The sequence below is a fragment of the Monodon monoceros genome, unplaced genomic scaffold (genome assembly GCF_005190385.1).
Source record: "Monodon monoceros isolate NGI ecotype Baffin Bay Population unplaced genomic scaffold, NGI_Narwhal_1 Super_Scaffold_21, whole genome shotgun sequence".
NCBI classification, from domain to species: domain Eukaryota; kingdom Metazoa; phylum Chordata; class Mammalia; order Artiodactyla; family Monodontidae; genus Monodon; species Monodon monoceros.
In genome coordinates this window covers 121495016-121513568 of record NW_021703778.1, presented here as the reverse complement: position 1 = coordinate 121513568, position 18553 = coordinate 121495016, and the positions used below count along the sequence as shown (strand labels likewise).

At 33.2% G+C, this 18553-nt stretch overlaps 1 protein-coding gene across 1 annotated transcript in view; it reads left to right on the top strand.

Annotated features, from left to right (window-relative positions):
- The window catches only part of MDGA2 (MAM domain containing glycosylphosphatidylinositol anchor 2), an 826010-nt gene that overhangs the window by 770307 nt on the left and 37150 nt on the right, over positions 1-18553 (top strand). The window contains exons 11-14 of the mRNA XM_029239755.1: positions 9384-9561; positions 13365-13385; positions 16574-16729; positions 17201-17359. Coding sequence (XP_029095588.1) covers positions 9384-9561; positions 13365-13385; positions 16574-16729; positions 17201-17359 — 514 coding nt within the window. The remainder of the gene's footprint in view (positions 1-9383; positions 9562-13364; positions 13386-16573; positions 16730-17200; positions 17360-18553) is intronic.

Sequence of the window (18553 nt, the reverse complement as noted above, 5' to 3'; positions counted from 1 at the left end):
TTGGCCAAAAAGGTCCTTCAGTTTTTTTCTAAAAGATGGCTCTAGTAGCTCTTAGTTGTCTTTAACTTCATTCGAAACAATTTTGTTAGACTGTGTTGTGACAGCTGTCATATCAGAGTACATTTTAAAAAAGACTTATAAAAATTGGTGAATTTTTGTGTAGCCATTTTAATATTGAAGATGGAAGATAAAAGCAACATTTTCAGCATATTATGCTTTATTATTTCAAGAAAGGTAAAAATGCAACTGAAACGCAAAAAAAGATTTGTGCAGTGTATGGAGAAGGTGCTGTGACTGGCCAAACATGTCAGAAATGGTTTGCGAAGTTTCATGCTGGAGATTCCTCTCTGGACAATGCTCCACGGCATTGTCTTCAAGACCACTTGAAGTTGATAACGATCAAATCAAGACATTAATTGAGAACAATCAATTGTTATACCTACATACAAGAGATAGCTGACATACTCAAAATATCCAAATCAAGCACTGAAAATCATTTGCACCTGCAACCAAAAGTGGGATCCGGCTGCTCACCATTCAAGAGCCAATAAAGAGGCCAGGGTGGTAGAAAGGAAAATTTGTTTTATTTTGGATGCTGGCAACCAGTGGGGAGGGTGGATACCTGTCCAAAGGCTGACTGCACCCACTGACAGTCAGTGGGCAAGAGCTTTTATAGACAGAGGGTTGGTGTTACATGCAGAAACAGCACAGTCAGCTCTGACAGTCATCTTGAAATTGGTCATCCGTGGTCTGACCAGCATCATCTTGATTGTTTTAAGTACAGTTAATCTTCAGTTCCAGGGTCAGTTTATTCCCATTTCCTTGAGGCCAATTCTTGGAATTGTGGCAGCTTATGTCATGGCTACAGTCTGGTCATCATGTAGTTAACTTCTTCCACGTGGTGGGGGTTTCAGTATCTGTAGGACAGCTCACAGGATAAGACTCAGAATATTATCTATAGTCCTTGAGGAGGAACTAAAGGTCCTTGATTATGCTTAATGACTAAACTATTATTATTCGGTCTCCTTTGACTGTTTTCCTTTCTGTCTGCATATTCTCACTTCTCTGATTAAACTTATTCTTTGGCTAAAGTTATTCCACAGACAAAAGGCAGGCAGAGATGAAAATACAACCCTCAGAATGGGAGAAAATATTTGCAAATGAAGCAACTGACAAAGGATTAATCTCCCAAATTTACAAGCAGCTCATGCAGCTTGATATCAAAAAATCAAACGACCCAATCCAAAAATGGGCAGAAGACCTAAATAGACATTTCTCCAAAGAAGATATACAGATTGCCAACAAACACATGAAAGAATGCTCAACGTCATTAATCATTAGAGAAATGCAAATCAAAACTACAATGAGATATCATCTCACACCGGTCAGAATGGCCATCATCAAAAAATCTACAAACAAATGCTGGAGAGGGTGTGGAGAAAAGGGAACCCTCTTGCATTGGTGGGAATGTAAATTGATACAGCCACTATGGAGAACAATATGGAGGTTCCTTAAAAAACTAAAAATAGAACTACCATACGACCCAGCAATCCCACTACTGGGCATATACCCTGAGAAAACCATAATTCAAAAAGAGTCATGTACCACCATGTTCATTGCAGCTCTATTTACAATAGCCAGGACATGGAAGCAACCTAAGTGTTCATCGACAGCTGAATGGATAAAGAAGATGTGGCACATATATACAATGGAATATTACTCAGCCATAAAAAGAAACAAAATTCAGTTATTTGTAGTGAGGTGGAGGGACCTAGAGTCTGTCATACAGAGTGAAGTAAGTCAGAAAGAGAAAAACAAATACTGTATGCTAACACATATATATGGAATATATTTTTTTAAAATGGTCATGAAGAACCTAGGGGCAAGATGGGAATAAAGACACAGACCTACTAGAGAATGGACTTGAGGACAGGGAGAGGGGGAAGGGTAAGCTGGGACAAAGTGAGAGAGTGGCATGGACATATATACACTACCAAGCATAAAATAGATAGCTAGTGGGAAGCAGCCGCATAGCACAGGGAGATCAGCTCAGTGCTTTGTGACCGCCTGGATGGGTGGGATAGGGAGGGTGGGAGGGAGGAAGATGCAAGAGGGAAGACATATGGGAACATATGTATATGTATAACTGATTCATTTTGTTATAAAGCAGAAACTAACACATCATTGTAAAGCAATTATACTCCAATAAAGATGTTAAAAAAAAAAAAAAGACAGGCAGAGGACATGGTGGGGAAGGACCATAGGGTCCTGCTCCATTTCACACCAGCTTGGTTACGTTAATTGCTTTGATGTTTGGGTCCCACATAAGTTAAGCGAAAAAAACCTTCTTGACCGTATTTCCACCTGCAATTCTCTACTTAAATGTAACAAAAACGTTCCATTTTTAAAACAAATTGTGATCGGCGATGAAAAGTGAATACTGTACAATCATGTGGAATGGAAGAGATAGTGAGGCAAGCGAAATGAACTACCACCAACCACACCAAAGGCCAGTGTTCATTCAAAGAAGGTGATACTGTGTATATGGTGGGATTCGAAGGGAGTCCTCTATTATGAGCTTCTTCTGGAAAACCAAATGATTAATTCCAACCAGTTGGCCCAATTAGGCCAACTGAAAGCAGCACTTGACCAAAAGTATCCAGAATTAGTCAACAGAAAACACATAATCTTCCATCAAGATAATGCAAAACTGCACATTTCTTTGATGGCCAGGCAAAAACTGTTACAGCTTGGTTGGGAAGTTCTGATTCATCCACTGTATTCACCAGACATTGCACCTTCGGCTTTCCATTTATTTCAGTCTTTACAAAATTCTCTTAATGGAAAAAATTTCAATTCCCTGGAAGACTGTAAAAGGCATCTGGAACAGTTCTTTGCTCAAAAAGATAAAAAGTTTTAGGAAGATGGAATTATGAAGTTGCCTGAAAAATCGAGGAAGGTAGTGGAACAAAAGGGTGAATACATAGTTCAGTAAAGTTCTAGGTGAAAATGAAAAATGTGTCTTTTATTTTTACTAAAAACTGAAGGCACTTTTTGGCCAACCCAATAGTAGTCACTCAATAAACATTAACTATAAAACTATAAAACTATTTAAAATATTCTCATGTAACTCTTCCAATATATTTTAAACAGTCCCATTGGGAATGTAAAGTTAAGTCACATTAAAAAATACAAACTAAACACTTAAGACTATATAAAATGCTAGTCTTTACTAAATGTTTAGCTACTGCAGAAACATTAATTTTTTTAGGGTACTAAAGGACCTCGTTTCATCCAAAGTTCTGTTCTAATATTTGTCTTCGTTTTTCTGGAACTGCATTTTTAACTTTAAGCCATGGCACACAATATATTTAGGAAGTTTTATGCTCTTAATTTTCTTCTACTTCTTGTATTTCTTCCATTTCTATGATCACTGAGCAAGCATATTTCATTTGGTTGTCACTGAAGACTGTTCTATGTGCCTAATGTTTAGTTCTCACTTTTTAAATCCTTGAAATGTATTTGCAAGGTCTTTCATTTATATACCAGTGATGTTTACCAGAGACTCTGCCTGCATATCCACTTTTCATCCCTCCAGACAGCAGTGGCCCACCAAGGTAGGCAAGGATGGAAAACATCAAAACTGCATGAAAGACTGAGAGATTCACTGAATCTGTGGACCCACTCGATGCTGTCTTTACCTGAGGGTTGTTGTATTCTTTTGTTTTGTTTTTTAATCAGGTAACTATTATGATAAGGAACATAAATTAGAAAAACTATAGGGAATGACAATCAAGACATTCAAAGCTAAATGCAGATTGACATTCATATACTATGTAAGTTAAAATGTTGATTACAAAGGACAGTTGGGAATTTGAAATATTAACAAATGCATATTTTTATCCTTGTAATTCTCTTTTATCAGCTACTTTCTCATTATTTAAAATCACAACACAGGAAGCTGAGGTTTATGGTCCAAGAATATGAATACAAACCCACACACACTGGTACAGAATTAAAAAGATAACAAATGAGCTTTGAACAGACTTTATAAAACCTAAGGACAAACGATAGCCTTGAAAGCCTAGACTTTAAAACAAACAAGGGTTCATAGAAGTGGGCAGGAGGTCATTAAAGGAGAAAAGGTTTTGAGTTTCAGAATAAAAATATAGAAAGATATTCCAATGCAAATACACAGAGTCCCCAGGTATCAGGGGATATTTTAGTAAAAGTGAAAGAAGAACAGTAGAGTAAGTCCTAGAAATTCCTTGAGAAAGGTACCTACCATCCACTTGAGTAGGAAAGAAATGGCCCACTTCCCCACCGGTAGATCAGGAAGACTACAGAACTTACCTTGAAGCCCTGGGTCCTGCCTGAGGGGGCCCTTGAGTATCACAATATCATAGATTGAGTCTGATTTTCAGGGACTGGGGCCTGGCAAGTCTTGCTTCACTGTGTTGCAGGAGAAACAGGATTCTTCAAACCTCTAAAAAAGGGCAGAGATGGAGCTTTTAGACCAAAAGAACCTGTGATTTGCCTGAGAAAGATGCAGATTGAATAGAAATATTGACCATTGGCCAAGGCAGTTCCAAAAACAATGCAAAAGATGCTAGTACAGGACAAGAAAGACCCGATGAAGTTGACTAAATCCAAGAGAATATCAGTAGGAAACAGGATAAACCAAGCAACAGTTATCCCCAGGAGCACTTAGGCTGGGGAATGGGCTTCCTCTGCCCCTGCCCTACCTAAGTACTTCCCTAGGTGGTACCCAGTACAAAAAGTGATTGGGTTAAGTTTATCAAGTTCAAATCTTAAACGTATTAAGTTTAACCTAGATTGGCAAGAATTAGTATTTCATCAGCAGAGATGAGGTAAGTAGAATTCAGTTTTAGAAGAATAAAGAATATCCGATTTTTAAGAGAAGCACATTGGTGCTTATAAAATCCATACTTTCTCCAATTGCTATTGAATATAGCTTTCTAATACTCTTCCATGTCATGCTGTAAAACTGTTCTGAGCCTCACTTTCTAGAAGTCAGGATTTCCAGATACTGTGTTTCAAGTTACAGATCTTAGCATTCAGAAAAATTATGGCTCATTTCTTCTTCAAATAGTGAAAATAGTCTTCTAAATTATATGAAAGGAACATATCTCCTAGGAACAGAAAAAGTTACATGGAAATTTTTTACAAATAGAAATGATAAGAAATACTTTACACATTGTTTTCATATCACCATGCTTACCAGGTATGTTCTGGAACTATCATCTGTAGTTATGCTTTAGGTCCACTTTCTCTGAGGGTTTTGTGGTATTACCTCCAAACAGTGGACTAATATTGTATTTTCTTTTGTGTATTTGCAAACATTGCATTTAGTTTTCCATTTTTACATTTGCACAGCTCACTGAGATACAATATGAAGTGTTTAATTGCTTTTTCCTCAACTACTGAAGTATATACTTTCGTTATAGCTTTAAATTAAATATTTAGAATCAAAGTTATTGCTTTTTTAATACACATATGAAGTTATCTACTCCATAGTTTGTAATAAGTAGCAACATCAATGTACATGCCAACTAAAATTACTTGAGTAAAGCATTTCATTATAACAACAGAATACCAGTCTCTCCTTGGGATGTACTATAAATATTGAGTGGTATTAAACTTATATTTAACATCCAGAAAAGTATACCTTGATTAAACTTGTATGTCTTTAGATAATAGTATAATGTCAAATTATTATGTATATATTCCTGTGGGTTTAAACTACTTTTGTCTTCTGAAATAACAGTACTTTGCCTTTAGTTCATATATAATAATTTAAAAATCTAAAGACATTGAAAGAGTTGACATTTGTATTATATTATTTTATAGAATTTTTAGTCTCCAAAACTGATAGAAACTTTGTAGTGTCTGGTGTCAGCTATGCATGAGTAAAGTACTTTCTGTCAATTTAGGTTTTAGGTCCATTTTCACTAGTGTTTGTAAATTCAGTGACTGTATGCAGTTATCACTAAGTTAGATTTTCTGCTGCACTCATTGGGTCAGTTAAATATACACTGTGTGCTGGAATTTAATCTTGTCACATCTTTACCTAGTTAATGATCAGACACTATAGGTAAAAAAATTAATAAGAAATTGTTCCTGATTTATAATCTATGTGCCAAAAAAGTACTTTTAAGTGTATTATAACTAAATATATAAAGACACTGGTTAAAACAAGGGAGCAATTAATTCTGGGGAAGCAAAGGAGAAAATGATGCCAGATAGAGTCATTTTGGGTGTAACCAAATTTTGCAGCTGCTACTCTCTAGACAACCTTAGGAGAGATACCGTAACTTGCTTCTTCCTCAGTTTCCTCAGTTTGTATAATAGGGCTAGTATTAGTTCCTACCTACTAAGGGTTGTGGTAGATTAAATATAGTAGATATAATACAGTTAACATGGTGCCTGACTGACACATAGTAAGGACTAATAGATGTAGCAGGAGTAATCAGTGTAGAGGTATAAAAGAAACCACTAGTATTAATGCTGTGGAACTAGCAAGGCTGAGCTGTGCCTCAACAAATACAGACCCTGGGTCACCTGCTTCCAAATTACCCTGTAAAGGAGGAGGTGCTTATTTTTTAAAAAAAATGTATTTCTAAGCTCACTGAAAAATCATATCTGTAGACTTCATTGAAGAAGAAATACTGGCGGTTAAGAGTTGGAATTTTGGGTTTTAACAAGATTGTCCTGTGACTTTCATTCTGCCTAAAAGTGAGAACCACTAACACAGTGTATTAAAAACACCAAATATAAAACTCCAGAGACTATCAACACTTAGAACTCAGGAAAAGGAAAAGCAGCCCAGCAAGCAGATGAGTTGCCACAGATGTAGATGGAGGAAGCAATCAACACAAGAGTGCAATCTTAACATTCAAGGGAGAAAGAGTTTTAAGAAAACTCACGGTTGCCTGTCTCTTATTCTTCAATTCTCCCTTTGAAAAACAAAGAGAAATATTTCAGGCATAGCCAAAAATAATATAAGTATTTTTATATACCTGCTACCAATCTAAAAACTAAAAATCACCAGAGTTAAGTCCTTTGTTATCTCCTCACAACTGCATCTTCTCCTCTTGACGCTCTTCTAATCCATGTGACCAGTATGTTAAACATAGCATTTACTATTTTCTGCATTTCTTTATACTTTAATACATATCTATGCATCCCTTATCAAAATGCATATTTTGAACTTAAATTTTATAATATGTCTTCTTTAAAATTAATTTTCGCTCAATATTTTGTGAAATCCATCCATGGTGATGTATTTTGGATTAGGTTCATTTTTTATGCTATATTTTAAATTATATTTTATGAAGAGTATACAATTTGATAATTCAATCTCTTACTGATGTTTAGATAATTCTCTGTGTTTTCTATGCCATGAATATTCCTGTTTCCTGTGTACACGAGTTTATCTGTTCTCATCGTAATATTGTTTTTATTGCCAAATGCTTTCTATACTTACACCAATTTACATACTCATAAAGACTATATTTTTAGAAGACAGTTTTCTGTAGGTCTCTTGCTTTTTTGCATAACATATGTGCAGAGGCACTGTCTTTTTTACTCCAGCCTATCTTTTCAAGGTTATTTGCATAGCAAACATCCTTAGAATAGAGAGACCTCCCCCTGGAACAGAGGTAAAGCCCATTTAATATCTAGTATAATAAATATAATGTCTCCTTCTTGGGCAATGGTTAGACAGGCTTGGGTACTGTCAGTTATAAAACACTAAGGTCTCTTAAGCTCAGGGTCCTACAGATGTGATACAAACAGAAGGCATGTGCAAAATCCAATTGGACACTTCTGCATCACCCTGTGGGAATTGGGAGGCAAAAGGAACCAGTTTGAAAGTAAAGCTTGTACTGTCTGCTGTGTCATGAATCCTTTTCTCTGACTCAGTAGTCTGGATTCTTCTGCTTGTGCCCATGATACTGTTGCAGGCTAACTTGTTAGCTTGTAAGTAGACTAAAATCTTACCCATCCACCCTCTGCTGCTCCAGGTTCTTGACAGGTATAAAGATTCTCATTGTTTTATATTTGCAACAAACCTTAATGTTGTTATCTTTATAAGCTTTTATCTGGGAAATAATATTGTGGCTTTAATTTTCACTTTCTTGATTCACCGTGAGGCTGAGACTTTTCTCTAATTAGTTATTTGGGCTTGCTCATTTACAAAATACCTGTTCCTATTAGGCTCATTTTGCTATTGAATTCTTTTTCTTATTTAGTTATAGGAGTTTTTAATATATTCTGATTAACTGTATTTGTTCTAAATATCTTTTTTCAAGGCTCTGCCTTTATTTTACCTGTTTAATGAGGAGCACTGATGAGAAGAAATTTTTATGCTAAAATTTTAAATTTAATATTAATTTCAAATTTAAGATTGGCTAATTTATCAATCTTTTCCTTTACTAATTGTGCTTTTCTATTCTAAGAAAGTAACACCTTACCTGAGGTCATAACGACATTCTTCTGTGTTTTTTCTAAATGATTTAACTTTTGCCTTTTAAATTTAAGTATTTGATCCTCCTGAGTCTGCCTTTTCTTTTTTTTTTCTTTTCGTTATAAGATATGTGATAGGGATTACATTTATGTTTTTTTTAATATACATAACCAATTGAGTGGTTTATATTTTCATGTCTTCTGTGTGAACAACCCCACAAATCTATATATGGGCTTTCTGTTCCATTTCATTATTTTATTTGTCATTTGTCTAATGCTGTGCTATTAGCACATACTTGAGATTTTCATTTCCAGAAATATAGCAGGCTAAGCTATATAATTAGGATTAACCTGCCCTCAGAAAACAAGCAAATATATAAATATATGACTATGCATATATATATATACACATTAACATATATAGTGTGTGTATGTATGTATATATATATATATAAAATGCAGGCGCGCGCACACACACACACACACACACACACATCGCTTAGGTAAAAATCTAAGGGACAATGGAAAATCAAAGTAATAAATGGGATTTCCCACCCAAATTACTTTTGTCCTCAGCTATTAACCAACCCAGACAAACTTGAACTTTCTTACTGTTTGGCAGTGGTGAGGCAGACAGGATTGAAAACCCAAGGCCTGCCCAAAGCAAGGGATCATCTCCACTTTAATCTGTGACACCAAAGGGCTTCATATTCAAAGTAAAAGTGAACCATACTATTGATGCCCCTAGGAGCATATCAGAAACAAAGGTACATCTCCAATGGAATATAACTTTGTCCTAGGCCCCAAAGAATCCCCAGCAGTAGTATTTTTAGCCACATGACCAGCACACAGTTAAAAATACCAGGAACATTATTATATAATTCTTTTAATTTCAGGCTGGACAGCAGCGATGGTGGGAACAGGAGATTAAAATAAATGGGAATATTCAAAAGGGAGAATTAATTACATATAACTTGACTGAGCTAATTAAACCAGAGGCTTATGAAGTCCGACTGACTCCTCTCACCAAATTTGGAGAAGGAGATTCAACAATTCGTGTCATCAAATATAGTGGTAAGTAGCTTTTCATTTAAAAGTATTTATTTGCATACTAAACTCTCTAGAAGGTTGTAACTATCTACCAAATTTAGCCACAAAATAAAACTTAACATATTGACTTTCTGGGTCATTAGCCAAGTGAAAAAAAAAAATCCCACAATACTTAATCATCATAAATTGTAATATTTGGTTATAAATAGAGATATAGAAAAATGTTTAATTAACATTGAACCTAGCTGATAATGTCACAATGTCTTTTTATTTTCTATCGCATAGTTGTGAAGCAGTATGTATACATTTTTTTTCAAATTCTTGATGATTTTAAAATTAATATCATTAAGAAATTAGGAAATGTGATTGAATTTTAAGTTTTTTTCATTTTTTAGAGCAGTTTTAAGTTTACAGAAAATTAAGTAGGAACTGCAGGGTGTTCCCATATATGCCTTCTCCCCCGTCACATTTTCCTGTATTATTAACATCCTACATTAATGTGGCACACTTCTTACAACTGATTAACAAATATTGATACATTACTAAAGTCAGTAGTTTGCAATGGGGGGTCATTATTTGTGTTGTACATTTATATGAATTTTAACAACTGTGTAATGTTATTTATCCACCATCACAGTATCATACAGAATATTTACACTGCTCTAAAATTCCTCTGTGCTCCACCTATTTATCCTTCCATCCCTCCTCCAACCCTGACAACCACAGACCTTATATCTATAGTTTTGCCTTTTCCAGAACGCTGGGTATTTGGAATCATACAACATATGACCTTTAGAAACTGGTTTATTGTACTTAGCAATACACATTTAAAGTTTTTCCATATCTTTTTGTGGCTAGGTAGCTCATTTCTTTCTATTGTTGAATAATATCCCATTGTGTAGATGTACCACAGTTCGTTTATCCATTCACCTATTGAATGACATCTTAGTTGATTTTTTTTTGGTCATTTTTTTCTTTTAGATCACTAATGTTAATGTGTATATGTTAGTGATAGTTTGCATTTATAAACAATATGCATTTAATATTTCTTTACTATTTAAATGTCCTACTTAAAAGTAGAAAATAGTATAAACCTGTGAAACAAAGTTGGTCAAAAACTTTCTAATAGTTCAAATAGAAATCATGGTGATTAGATATGATATTATTTTTAACATATACCTGACAGATTAATATTTTATCAGTTGAAATTTATGTACATTTTTTTGGTTGAAATTTATAATATTCAAAGACTAGCTCTAAAATTATCAATGTATTTCTCAAGGTTGAATAAGTCACTGGCAAAATATTTCATATGTGTTTCATTACTTCAGTGGAATATTATTCTTTTTATTATTGATTGTTAAGGTTTGAGTTAAAAAAAGATAATAGAATGAGGTTTTTTGCAGCTGAAGTTCTCCATTCTGTTTAGCATTAAGTAGTTTTTCCTACTTAAGAGGGTAACAGTGAATACTGTCAGAAGTAAAAAAATAAAGTGAAATTATTAAAAACTCATTAGAGTTGTGAAGTCACTTTTCTTCACTCTCATTAGAGTACACATTGGGCATTATATATTCAATTTTCATTAAAAAATTGAAATATATAATGTATAGTGGAATATTCATACAGGATCAAGGAATGTAAAAGCATTAGAATCACTGTGTATATTTTCTTGAATATGATTCTTTTAAAAATGTACATTTTCTTGTTAGTGATATAACTATTATTGCAGAAGAGCAATTGTTATTCTGTAATCACCTTCATGATTCCATCGAGCAGACAACTAGATAACATCCCAGTATATTTTTCTAAATTTTTAGTGTCATACGTTTTTATAAAATATGAATTATCTCCTCCTAACTAGTATTTATGCTCCCTGCCCCTAAGTTGTAAAACTGTAAACTATGCAATATGGAGGGGCATTGGAAACCATGCATTACTATCCATTCCTTTAAAAGATGAAGATATTAAGACCCAGAAAGTTTGTGTCCTGTAGAGTTAAACAACTATGAAATGACTAACTCTGACTAAAACTAGGACCCACTCCTCCATGACAGAAATCTTTACTTATTTGCTAAGTTTAGAAATTATTAGAACTTGTCTTACAGAGATATAGAAAAAAATCTTCATAAACTCAGTAGTTCTTATTGAAAACTCTGAGGTAACAAATGAAATGAAAAATAAATCTGGAAAATAGATATTATGTTTAGTTCCAACTTTCTTTAATTATCTTTATATCTTAGGCATGCTTATTAAAATCTTAAACATTTTAATTAAAAATAACTTCTATATACTATGGACTTAGGTAAAGTATACTTTAGTGTATATAAGCATATAATGTGTATAGGCATCTATAAGAAATTTGACATGCTAGTTTGAAAAAAGAAAAATAGACTCACTGCAATATTTCAAATTTAGAATGGCAAATTTTCACAAGGTTAATTGCGATATTTATAGTGAATTTGGTGATGAAAATATTGTAGGAGAAGTCTCAAAATTCAGCCTGGTCACAGGTTACATGTAGCTGTGACATTTCTTAGAACTAAATTATAATTTAAAGATGCTTACTTCTTTCAAAGACAATATATAAAAATTGTAACTTCATATTATTCTAATTATGAAATAATTTTAATTTTTAACAATTAATTTTCAAATTAAAATATACCGATACTTTGCAAGAAAGAGAATTATTTTTTCTCCCCTTCAGTGGAACTAATAAATGTATAGTCCCTTCTCTGTGTTATTCATTTCATAATTTACAATGGGGAATGAACAATTGGAACAACTAAAATAATGGGAATAGTTTGTCTTCTCAATGTAGAAATAGTAAACAGTAATTTATTGAGAAACTAATCGCTTGGTTAAAATTGATCTCAGTGTACTAAATTTAACAATTATATATGAACTTATTTCATGCATGTGTGTGTATTTTTGGCTATCATACTTTACTAGTATGTCCAAGTTTAACAAAAGTGGTTAATGGCAAATACTAGGAATTAACAACAAAGTAGACAACCTTCTGGAGGTTAGATTAACTGTCCATTGTAATCTTGGGAGACCGCAATAATGCTTTCTTTTATCCAGAATGGAATTTTCTCTCAGAGTGATAAATGCCTAATCGATATATACAGCTACCATTTTGTCTCTTAGGTTAGACATATTTTTGTTGCTGTTTCAGTAATATTTAAAGTATTCATTCCTCTTCAGGTAGAAGTCAATTGGCACTTATATTGAAAACACAATTAGTTTTTTGAGATAAGTATTTATTCTGGTACACGAAAATACAAATGCATTGCTTAGCATTTGAAGACTGTGTGTGTTGTGTGTGTGTGTGTGTGTGTGTAAATGTAATTAAAGCAGCATCATAGTAGCTATTTGTTTGGGGACACACATAATGACATGATATGAGGATTGCTTTAGTTTCACCAGAAGTAGATAACAGCAAAAAAAACCTAAAGTGTAATCTCTGTTGGATAATTGCATTCATTGTTAAACATCTAGATTATAGGTTGTCAGCCTCAGTTTTGATTTCTCGGTTTTGTTTAGCACTGGTTAAGATATAAAAGATCAGCAACTCCATTCCTTGGAAAATGAACAAATCCCACAGCTATTTAGCATTGATCTTTTGGGTACTTTGAGGTTGTTACTGCTGAGCTACAAAGTAGATTCTATTCAATCCTCTAGAACAAAATGGATTGCAGATATAATTCTCCATGGCCACAGTGGGCAAGATCATTAAGTTTTGGTTAGGCACTATGAGACACTGATTAGACTTTGATTTATAAAAGACATTCAAGCCATGCTAACATTATTTTTTGCTTTTCTTGTAGCTCCTGTTAATCCTCATTTGAGTAAGTATATTTTCACTTTAAAAATGGCACTGTATTTGACAATTAAGAAAAATAGAAAATGCATAAACATACAAAGTTTATTTAGCAACTGTTCATATTTGGTTTAAAATAGAATGGCTTGGAAACAGTAAAACTGACATAATTGTGAATTTTAAATTTCAAAAGATATGGGTGTAAAGACAAATAATTTAATGTTGATAATTGACTTTTCCTAAATATGGAGCCATTTCCCCAACATGCTTAACATTTGTTATTTGTGTAACTGTAGTTTACACAGTTAACAAATGTTATTTGTGTAAACTACAAATAATAAACTGTTGTTTCTTTTGTGGCATTGCATATTATTTGTATTGCTATTATTTGTTTCTTTAATTTTCATTCTTTGATTTCTACATTCCACTCATGAAATATTATATTTACTTAGAAAGTTAGTATTTGAATGGTTTAAGCAAGAATTTTCATGGATCATTATTGTATATCCCAATCTTCTATGAAGAAGAAGATAATCTGAGCACCATCCTCTTGATAATATTTCATTTTAAAATTAAGAATTGATTTTTTTGTCTTCTATTTTGTGTCTAGCAATATATTGTTCTTGTCTAACAAGAGAATAGCCACCTTTATACTCTTACACATATCCATTCAACATTCTCAATTTCCTATACTTAGTGAAGAAAATGTCCAAATCTTTTTTCTCATTTTACTGTATTCTCTTTTCTGCAATGGCCTTTAACTGATTATATAACAAAGACCAAATTCTGTAACCCCTGTTCTTGCTGTATTTCTTACCAAAGGTCCTCTTTTACTCCACTTTTGCATGTCCAAATACTAATACTGAATATTTTTATAGATCTTTATTGTTCACATCTTGTTTCAGTGCATAAAAGTTCATTTAGTCATCACAATGACCCTTTAATGTGGATATTATTACCAACTCTTTGAGGTTCATTTTTCTTATAATGTTTAGCACAAATACTTCTTCCTCCATTAATTATTCCCTCGTTTTGATTTTCCATAGCAATTTATCTTCATCTATGTGGAAGCTATTTTTGATTTTCTCATATCCTCCAGTAGACTGTAAGATACTTAAGAACTAAATCTGTTTCTGATTTCTCTCTACATCTCACTATCTTTGTGTCTATCACAGCATCTCATATTTAGCAGGTGTTCAATGATCATTTGCTAAAAGAACAAATACATGACAGCTTCAAGATGAACTAATGGCATAAATCAGGTTCTCCCTGGCTTCTACCCAGGGTACTATTGCTAATTAGTTACTATATTGATTATAATTCTTTTGAAGGTAAGTACTCTGACTGCACTTCCAGTAGAAATGTTTAAAAACAGTTGTCATGAGAAGATTAAAAGTAAATACAGTCCATTAATGGACACTTAGGTTGTTTCTATTTCTCATATATTGCAAATAATACTGCAGTGAACATGTGAATGCACATACCTCTTTGAGGTACTCATTTCATTTCCTTTGGTTATATATTCTTAAGAGGTATTGCTGGATAATATGGTAGTTCTGTATTTAGGTTTTTTTAGGAACCTTCATACTGTTTTCCATAATAGCTGTACCAATTTACATTGCCACCAATAGTATAAAACTACTATACTCTTTTGATTACTGTAGCTTTGCAATATATTTTAAAATCAGTAAGTGTGATGTTTCCAGCATTGTTCTTCCTCCTCCTAATTGTGTTGGCAATTTGGGGTCTTTTGTGGTTCAATAAGAATTTTAGGAATATTTTCTATTTCTATTAAAAAAAAAAACACGCCACTGGCATTGTCATAGGGATTGCATTGAATATATAGATCACTTTGTGTAGTATAGAAATTTTAACAATATTAATTCTTCCAATCCAAGAGCACGAGACATGTTTCCATTTATTTTTGTCTTCTTTAATTTCTTTCATCAATGTTTCATAGTTTTCAATGTACAAGTCTTTCATCTCTTTAGCTAAGTTTATTCCTAAGTATTTCATTCTTTTTGATGCTACTGAAAATGAGATTGTTTTCTTAATTCCCCTTTCTGATAGTTCATTGTTAGTGTATAGAAACACACAGATTAATTCAAAGGCATGATCCCAACTTCAAGGGCTCCACTCCCAGGAATATCTGATAAATGTAAACCATTGCAGGGGGAAAAAATGGGAGTTTTTATTATTTAGGTGTTTATATCTTTATGAATTGCAGGGAATCTGTACTCAGTTTTGACTTCATTATTTACTATCTGGAATTAGCCATAGCTTTCTCCTACATGAGCCTCATGAGTTAGCATTTCTGTATTTTCATAGAGTTCTTATAAGTTTGAATGAAATAATATAAACTACGTGGTTTTTTTTTTTCACTTAAGGATAATTTTAATTTTGTATCTGGTGGAGATTATAAACTCCATTATTTACCCCCCTGTTTCAAGCAGGGTCCATCCCAGTAAGAAAACCTTTTGATACCTAGAAATATTACTACCACCCTCATTTCAGGGACACTTAAGGAAAGCTCTCAGTGAACTTGTTGTTGGGCCTTAACTCAGCATGTGGCTGGCATCCAAGAAATCCCAGTCCTTCCACAGGGTCTTCATAAAGTTCTCTTCATTACTTTATTTCTAGTGAATTTCAAGCACCTGGCAAATCTACATTCAAATAAAGCATGAAAGATAACTACTTTTAAAAATAATTTGCCATTATCTTCCCCTAAGTAAACTTCCATTTGTGCAAATGGGTATCCGTGAAAGCATCTCGAGACATGGAGTGAAAAATTGTAACCTCAAGGTATACAGCTTTAAAGTGCTGTTGGGTAAATTAATAAAGATCTTTTTCTAATTGACAGTTTTGTTTGGATTGTACCTATACGTGAACAGTGAAAGTTGGGGAAATTCTTCAGCCATAATACAAGCATGCATTGTATTCTTTAATTTCATTTATCTGGATATTTCAGAGGAAAATGGTTTGGGTTTAAATTATTAAATAAGAGACTGCTTTACATATCAAGATTATTTTTCATTTTCATTAAAATTGAAATAGTTTTAAGTTTAGTCATCATCTTGTGCATTATTTTGGCTATGGTGCCATTGCAATCTTGCATTATTATTGCTGTATAATGTTTTAAATTTTTCTTATAAGAATATTGCAATATTTGTATTCATTTAATTTATCTTAATTATTTTAATTAAAATTTGTCAACAGGAGAATTTCACTGTGGATTTGAAGATGGTAACATTTGTTTGTTTACCCAAGATGATACAGACAATTTTGACTGGACAAAGCAAAGTACTGCAACAAGAAATACAAAATATACTCCAAACACTGGACCTAACGCTGATCGTAGTGGCTCCAAAGAAGGTATGAGGGTATGAAATGTTGTGTTCATAACAATCATACTCCAGCCTTGGACTTTTTAGAAATGCTGTTAATACGAAATGCGAGATAATGTTTAGCAATAGATTTGAAGATTTTGGAATAAAACATGAAATTTTTATGTACCATACAAATAATTCAGATATTTCCAAAGTCTGTAACCATTAATTTTCACTCAGAACTCACTGACATATATAGAGTTTAGGAATTTTTTTTTGATAATTCAAGTCTAAAATTCCAATTTCGTCTCAAGTTTTTATACATTTTAAACAATTTTATCTTTATATAGATTATTTATTCTTTATATTATGTTTGTATATATACATTTTATAAATGAGATGCAGACTCTCCTATCAATCTTTACTTTGTATGAAAACTCTAAAACTTCTCAGTGATTTTAAATTTCATGTTGCCTAATAATAATTTGCTTAAACACTTTATTTTGTCTTTTTTAAGGTTTTTATATGTACATTGAGACATCTAGACCCAGATTGGAAGGAGAAAAGGCTCGACTTCTCAGCCCTGTTTTCAGCATAGCTCCCAAAAACCCTTATGGACCCACGAACACTGCATATTGTCTCAGCTTCTTTTATCACATGTATGGACAACATATAGGTGAGATGGAAAGAATTACTATGTTTATTTAAAAGTAAATCATAACTCAGAAGAAAAAGGTTCACAAACACATAGCATGAAATCAATTTTAGTCAAAGAGTATCATCCTTGACTTTTAAACGGCTTACCAGCAAATTGCAAAATAAGATGCTAAGAATGTTCCCCCATCATGTCCTAATTTCCCAAATTTATATTAAAATTTGAAATTTGGGTGCATTACCTACCTCCTCTAGAATCTTAATTCAGGCAGACCATCAATAGGTTAAGTTCTTTATGAGATCTTCTTGGAAATTAATACCAGTATAATTTACTCTGTTTCTTTCCGAAGAAATTTGCTTGAATAATGCCTCAGTGTATATTAATGACAGTGAAAAGGAGCATTGCCATACTTGGAAGACAAGTGCTTTTAGCACTATCTACACATTTGGAATATTGGTGATAGTTTCTTGTTTATAAAGTATGCCTAACACACCTAGTAGGATTTGAGAACATCCTTGATCCTGAAAAACATACAAATATGAAGACACACTTCCTGCCCTTAGAGACCTTAAGAATAACAAAGGCTAAGATGAGTAAATACGCAATCATGCTAGACAGAATACCACACAACCTCGAGAAGGAACCTAACAAACCTGGTAAGGGCGGTGGGTGGAAGGAATTCATGCAGATCTACAATTCTTTATGTGCAATTCTAAAATCAAAACAACTGAACTCAAAATTGTTTTAAACGTGATTATCTGACAACACATGCTAACCTGATCTACATGTGTTAGAATATCTGGCCTGAACTGATATGAACATATGTATAGTCTTTATTTATCCAAATGAGTGTGAACATATGTACTATTTACAGCAAAACTATTACTATGTTTAATTATGGGATTCTGTTTCAGTTCTTTCCTGGGGATGTTACATAATATACAAGACATACCCTCTTTTAACTTTCTAAAGTAAGACAAAATTCTGAATGGTGAAGCATATCTAGCTCCACAGAGATTGGCAAGGGATTGTGGATCTCTGTCTATTTGGAGGATAAGGCAATGCTTTGGGACAAAGGGAAATGTTTCTCTATGAAAGAAGTGTACATTTTCAATAGACAGAGATAAGCATAGGGAAGATTAAAGCACTGGTAATGAGGAAGTAAAATGCAAGATATGAGGATAATATGGTCTTAAGATAAATTTAACAAAATAA